Raw genomic sequence first — 7,041 nt, forward strand, 5'->3', positions numbered from 1 at the left:
TTGATACATCTTTAGAAAAGTAAAATGCATTAAAACACATGACAAACAACCAATTTCAGATGTAACTGCAAATATTATAATGCATTTTAACTTTGGTTACAATTATTTATGAAAAGAAATAAAGCATTATAACTTACATTATGAATAATTTTATAATGCATTATACATAAAATGTTACTGATACAACTTTTAAATTTAATAATGTATTAGTAAATGTTGAAATTAACATTAAATAAGATTAACAAGTTAAAATAAATTACTTCATAATGCAATTAACTGATATGGAGCCTTATTGGAAAGTGTTATGATATATCCAGCATAAATCTTATCATAGATCAAATATAGAGTTGTTTTCTGTGTCTGTCAAAATCGTTAAGGTATTTAGGAATCAGGTAATCATCTTAGATTAACTCCTGCAAAATAATATTCATATCTGTTCTGGTTTATCTGCATGTCAAGGTAAATGTGTCAGTATATCTAAGACAAGCAGACTGTTTTTTTTCCTGCAGTTTCTTAGAAAGTGTTCTGATTGTGTGTACTGAAAGCGTTTACGTCTCTTATAGGCTAAATGTATAGGCGTATCTCACGTCTATAATAAGAAACAGCTGTAAAGAGCAAATTCCTTAGGTTTCTTTACATGGGGTAAATCTATAGAGTGTCCTGCTGTGATTTTCATAGCAATCATTGTGAGCTTTAAATTATTGGTATAATTAATGCTATTAACTTCATAATTACTGCACAAATCTAAAACTGGAAAGCAAAAACAACTGTCCGAATGCTTTTGCAGCTGATAGTGTGATAGTGTGTGTGACTGAGGGGTTTTCACTGTAAAATGCTGACATTGTTCTCTGTTTCAGGTTCCAGAACGGCCCAGAGCAAGAGAGAGAGAGCGATACAGCAGCTCTTTGTGTTTTATCACCCTGTTTGTGTGTTTTGCTGTGATATTTTTTTCTAATTATTGGTGGCTCTTTTCCAACTTTGACCCGCACATGGAACACATTTAAAGGCTACTGTTTAAAGGTTTGGGATCACTTTTTTCCCTCTTTTTTTTTCTGATACTTTTATTCCAACCCAATCTCACGGCAAATCGTATTTTACGAGGTGGCTAATTCGTACGACCTCGTTCATATGAATTAGTATGATTTTTGCTAAATTGTACGTATTTTGCGAGTATGAATTAATACGAATAACGTACCCTAACCCCGCCCCTAAACTGACCCGTCACTGGGGTTTAGACAAATCGTACGAATTAAACACCTCGCAAAATACATACAAACTGGTAGTGAGATAATGTTGTTTATTGATTAAAGTGATCAAAAGTGACAGTAAAGACATTCATAATGTTACAGAAGATTATTATTTCAAATAAACACTGTTCTTTTGAACATTCTATTCATCAAAGAATCCTGGGAAAAAATTCAAATGTATAAAATGTAAAAGAATATGTATAAAAAAGTTTCACCGAAATGTTTTTTAAATAATGTAGCACAAAGTAAAGTTAGGACATATAAATTAAGTATAAATATATTGCACTATTTCTAGGTGATTAAATGTAATGTGTCACTGATCATGTGACTCTCTGCACAGAAGGTCAGACATTCTTCTACTGAAGCTCAAGATGCAAATTATGCTGGAGAACCTGCAATTTTTTTGCAAAAAGCAAATTTAGTAATCTCCAACTTTTAGACCCCACTTTGGAGACAAATAATAATTTTTATTATTATATATCTACATATATTTTTCTACAGAATCAAACGAAACCCCTCTAACCCAGATCAACTGAACCTGTCTTAACATGTTGGAGTTTTAGGGGACGTGTGAGTGTGTGTGTGTGTGTGTGTGTGTGAGTGTGTGTGTGTGTGTGTGTGTGTGTGTGTGTGTGTGTGTGTGTGTGTGTGTGTGTGTGTGTGTGTGTGTGTGTGTGTGTGTGTGTGTGTGTGTGTGTGTGTGTGTGTGTGTGTGTGTGTGTGTGTGTGTGTGTGTGTGTGCTTTTGTTTATATTACATTGTGGGGACCAAATGTCCCCATGATGTAATATAAACCTGAGTTCACCTACATCGTGGGGACCAGCCAGCGGTCCCCACAATGTAAATGGGTTTATAAATCATATAGAATGAGTTTTTGTGAAAAAGTAAAAGTTTGCACAGTTTCCTGTGAGGGTTAGGTTTAGGGGTAGGGGCAGGGTAGGGGGATAGAATGTACAGTTTGTTCAGTGTAAAATGCATTGAAGTCTATGGAAAGTCCCCACAATTCACAAAAACAAACATGTGTGTGTGTGTGAGTGTGTGTGTGTGTGTGTGTGTGTGTGTGTGTGTGTGTGTGTGTGTGTGTGTGTGTGTGTGTGTGTGTGTGTGTGTGTGTAGCCTCTGGTTAAGAAAGAAAGTAGCACACCCCCTTGCAAACCTCTGTGCCAACTGTTGTATAACAAAGCTGTTAAATGAGAGGGGGCCCTAAACCCAACATTATTTGTGTGTGTGTCTGTAATGAAAAATGAGAACTGAATGGATGACATTGAGATTTATATGTGTGTGCTGAGTATCCCTGAAGCTTTGTGTATGTGGGTTTACATGTATGATCTTTGGAGACAAATAATAATAACAGTGAACTTAATATAAAAGGGTATGTTTTTAATTAGACGTGTGTGTTAAGTACTATATGTTGAAGTGCGTACTGGAGTCTGTGTGTGTGTGTAAGGGGCGTGTGTTTATGTAACAGGGGGCTGTGCTATATAAGAGCGTGTCGTGGGACTCCGCTCAGAATTCACCCCTCGAGGCCCATATTCCCACATACTCCGGACTGAGCTCTGCAGTAGCCATGCCAACCACCGTGCTGGGATTGCTGGGAGTTTTGCTCTGTGCCCTTGCCGTTAGTTCTGAGGTCACACCACAGCCCGACTTCGACGTCAAGGGGGTAAGACTGCAAGATGAATTGTCCCACAGATTTGTAAGGATGCAGGGACACGTACCATATTTAGAGACTAGAATATCCTTTAGAAAATGTTACTTGTTGATGTGTGTGTCCTTCATATAGGTGGCTGGGAAATGGTATCTGATTGGTTTTGCCACCAACGCAGAATGGTTTGTTGCCCGTAAGGCGAACATGAAGATGGGAGTTGCCGTGCTGACGCCGGGTGATGAAGGAGATCTGGAGATGGCATATTCCAGTCTCAAGTAAGATAAACTGATCACTAAAAATAAGAAACAATGAATGAAACTTTCACATGTTACATAATGCAAAGATTTTACTCATTTGTCCTCTGTCTTTCCAGTCCTGATGGCACATGCTGGAGGATGACCCATCTTGCTCAAAAGTCTGATGTTCCTGGAAAATTCAGCTTCCGCAGTGAACGTAAGGAAGATTTGATCACCAAGACATGAAATACAGTATAGTGGTTTAAATGTGAAATTATGTTTTTTCCACAGGCTGGGAGACTGACAATGACATGTGTATTGTTGATGTGAGGTATGATGAATATGCTTTGATCCACACGGTCAAGACTAAGGACGGCTTCACTACAGTGCTCGACAAACTCTATGGTAACAGCATCAACACACCTTAAAATGAACTTGAATTGGTAGCAGGCTGTGAATACAGACTGGTTCACTTGGTGTTTGCACCTGGTCTGGTTCAGCTTTGTTTTGCATGGAAATGGGGCTTTTGACAGAGACATTCTGAAACGCTTAACGTGAAAAATGCTTAATGTGGCTTAATGCACTAAGACAGTCATTTTAACAGACCAAACTTTCTAAATATCATACTAATAAAGTATACTATGTGCAAAAAATCAGATGAACCCAGAATATGATCTTAACGCGTTTAGCAACACGTTAAGCCTTTTCCTGAAATCCGTTATAAGAAAAGGCTTAACATGGCTTAATGTAGGGGAGAGCAGGGACAAAAGTAGCATTTTTCACAAAAATGTCATTTTAAAAGGTAATGTTTTAGACAGCGATATATTTTTGCTGTGGTCAATAACTCACAAGTGTGGTCTATCAATACCAGGTGGTATTTTGTACAGAACGGCTTCAGTATAATTTCACTTTGAACATCAGGGGCGCCGTTGGCGCGGGGGACAGGGGGGTCAGGACCCCCGCGGTTTTGAAAATATAGAAGTCGACCCCCGCACTTTTGATAAGGGCTGCTTCAGTCACACTATATCACCTTTTAGCTTAGGATATTTTCTTTCAAATGAGACCATTTTCACGTTTCTGTGAGCTTTCGTTCGTAAATAATCAGCTGTTTTGTCGCGGATGTGAACAGGAAATGCGCTCTCAAACGGAGAAACACACGATCTCCAAACCATCGATCAAAGCGTGCTAATGTTTTAGGACAGGTCGATGGTATACAAATCATGTCCGAACGTTAGCGTTTGTCAATCAAGCCAAACCGTCCATTCAAAAACCGAGAAATTTGACACTTTAAGGTAAGGAGGCTGATCTCTCAGATTGACGCACGAGCTGGCTTGACTGACGTTTTCATGAGGATTTATATGGACTGTTTTGATTTCGGTAATTACATCTTGAAAGGCAAAAGCATTGATGGCATCCATAAAAGAGATATCTGAAATAGAAACGAAAGTGATATTGCCTCATCCAGTGGAGGAGATCTGTGCGTTTCATTGGTATGTGTACACTGTAATACTGTAATACTGCATTTCAATGCTTATCAGTGACGTGCACTTTGATCGAGAAAGTGAAAGTGCCTTTTGGGGTCGCATCGCGGTGCTCATTACAGTACACAAAAAATATATAAAGTAAAATTTTCAAACAGATTAAAATGCCAAAGAATTAGGCTATAAAGAACAATAAGGTCTCAGTACTTAACGCATTGACTAAGATTGAACAATAGCTACATTTGTTACAGAAAGTATTATTTTTTGTTAATGTTAGTTAAAAAAATACAACTGATAATTTCAGGCCCATTAAATAAGTTCTTTTGATTTTAGTAATGATATTAAACAGTAACTAAGAAATTACATTGACTAAGAATAATTAATGCTTTATAAGTATTTTTCATTGTCAGTTTAATGAATTAACATGTTAACTAATGAAGCCGTATGTCTCAAAGTTTTACTGAACAATAACAAATAATCAGAATATTTCTAATCATTAGTGCATGTTGTAGTCCAGATTAAAATATATATTTGAGGCATTTTAAAAACTTCACTAGTGCAGTTGCTTTGTTTATGGGGTTTCTGGGGTAACCGTTGCACTCTGCTTTTCCATCAGCGCCCTCTGCTGTCAGAGAGTGAGCATGCACTTTCATTCAGTGCGTCTCCTTCGCTCGTTCCGCCATGTGCTTCTCGTGCACATTGGGCTTGTTTACATCTGAGCACGTGTTCTTTTGACGCAGAATACAGCGGTGTTGTGCATTTTATACGGTTGATGGGGAAAGTATTCTTAAATGCATTATAAAAATTGTAATAATTGGTAATAAATTATTATTTACGGTATTTCGAAATACCCACGATAACAATATCGTGCATATTCATTATCGTGATATATCGCATTACCGAATATAGGCACAAGTCTAGTACTAAGACAGCGATTTTAACAGACCAAACTCGCTAAATATCATACTAATAAAGTATACTATGTGCAAAAAATCAGTTCAAAGTTTGGTCGGTTAAAATCGCTGTCTTAGTACATTAAGGCACGTTAAGCCCTTTTCACGTTAAGCGTTTTAGAATGTTCCATTTTCACACTGCACTTAACCCTGGGTTATAGATGTTACAGATTTATGAATGAATAGCTCATTTTTAAATCTTCCCAGTCTACTGACATTTGTTATGACATCCGCTTCAAACATTACAATGCTCATGATAACTTTCGTTAACAATAAGTAAATCCACTTCATAATAAGTAATTAATAGATATAGAGAGCTACTGCAAAAACGGAAGTTCAGACAAAATTCTGCGCTCGTGATTCTCAGGCGAATGGACTCTTTTCACATTTTTGGGTTTCTCAGAAGCGGAAGTCCTCATAGTTGGGTAAACTTTGATAGCAGTGAATGAGAGACTTTGTTAAATATATTTTTTTGTGTTTCCATTTGCACAAATAGCAAAAGAAATTCTCCAAAATAGTGTTTTCATAACTTTCAAAAAGAGGGGGAAAATTGATTGATAACGGCAGTCAGAAGAGAGAAAGAAAATTTTCTATCATCACTTCCATAGACTATTAGAAACACCCTCAAAGCAGCGTTAACTAGTTAGGGCCCAAGCCAATAAGGCGCAGGGCCCTATTGTTTTTCTAAGGAGAGTTTTTTTTTTCTTTCAACCATCCGGGGCTTTTTGGGGGCCTTAACGTGCTCAAAAACTCTTGAAAATTGGCACACACATTGGAATCTGCGGCCATTAGGATGCCGCAGAGGCTGGTATCCAGGCGTGGCATGGGCTCTACAGCGCCCCCTTGAATGGGCTCTGAAAACTTGGTCTGTATATCAAACACACTTGCATGTATTAGTATGAAACTCGGTGCACATATAGACCTCATCGGGCCAAACAACTTTCATGCTCTAAGTTGTATGCCAGCTCAACAGGAAGTCTGCTATTATGAATTGTTTGGAAAACGCATGCTCTGGAATTTGATATACTCCTCCTAGGCGATTAATCCGATCACTACCAAACTCAGTCAGCATGATGTCAAGACATTGAGGATACTAAATTGCAAGTTGATTTTTGAGAGTCATTTTATGTTTACCTTTTTTAAATGCCTATTGCCTGCCATACACAGTTGCCCTGAAGCCACCAGGTTGGCGGTGCAACCAGGCTTGGGCCCGTCATCGCTGCTTGCAGCTATATATATATATATATATATATATATATATATATATATATATATATATATATATTGTTATTTTATGCAATGCGAATATAATACTAACTGCAGTATTATAAATGTACATACATTTAAAAAAAAAATTAAAGTATAAAAAACTTAAACTTAAAAAAACTTGCCATTAAAACACTTCATCACAGTCTGAGGGGGAAAATGTCAAACAGTGACAGAAAACGCATCAATTGGAGTGAAGAACGGACCATA

The 7,041-nt window shown here is 37.4% G+C and overlaps 1 protein-coding gene across 2 annotated transcripts in view; it reads left to right on the plus strand.

Moving 5' to 3' along the window:
* The first annotated feature begins 2,779 nt into the window (after positions 1–2,779).
* The window catches only part of zgc:153704 (Lipocalin-like), a 5,643-nt gene continuing 1,381 nt past the window's right edge, over positions 2,780–7,041 (plus strand). For both annotated transcript variants that reach the window (XM_067406261.1, XM_067406260.1), the window contains exons 1-4: positions 2,780–2,910; positions 3,031–3,170; positions 3,269–3,348; positions 3,423–3,536. In XM_067406261.1, the coding sequence (XP_067262362.1) occupies positions 2,815–2,910; positions 3,031–3,170; positions 3,269–3,348; positions 3,423–3,536 (430 nt within the window). In that variant the 5' untranslated portion in view covers positions 2,780–2,814. The remainder of the gene's footprint in view (positions 2,911–3,030; positions 3,171–3,268; positions 3,349–3,422; positions 3,537–7,041) is intronic.

The sequence above is a fragment of the Chanodichthys erythropterus genome, chromosome 13, assembly GCF_024489055.1.
Source record: "Chanodichthys erythropterus isolate Z2021 chromosome 13, ASM2448905v1, whole genome shotgun sequence".
NCBI classification, from domain to species: Eukaryota; Metazoa; Chordata; class Actinopteri; order Cypriniformes; family Xenocyprididae; genus Chanodichthys; species Chanodichthys erythropterus.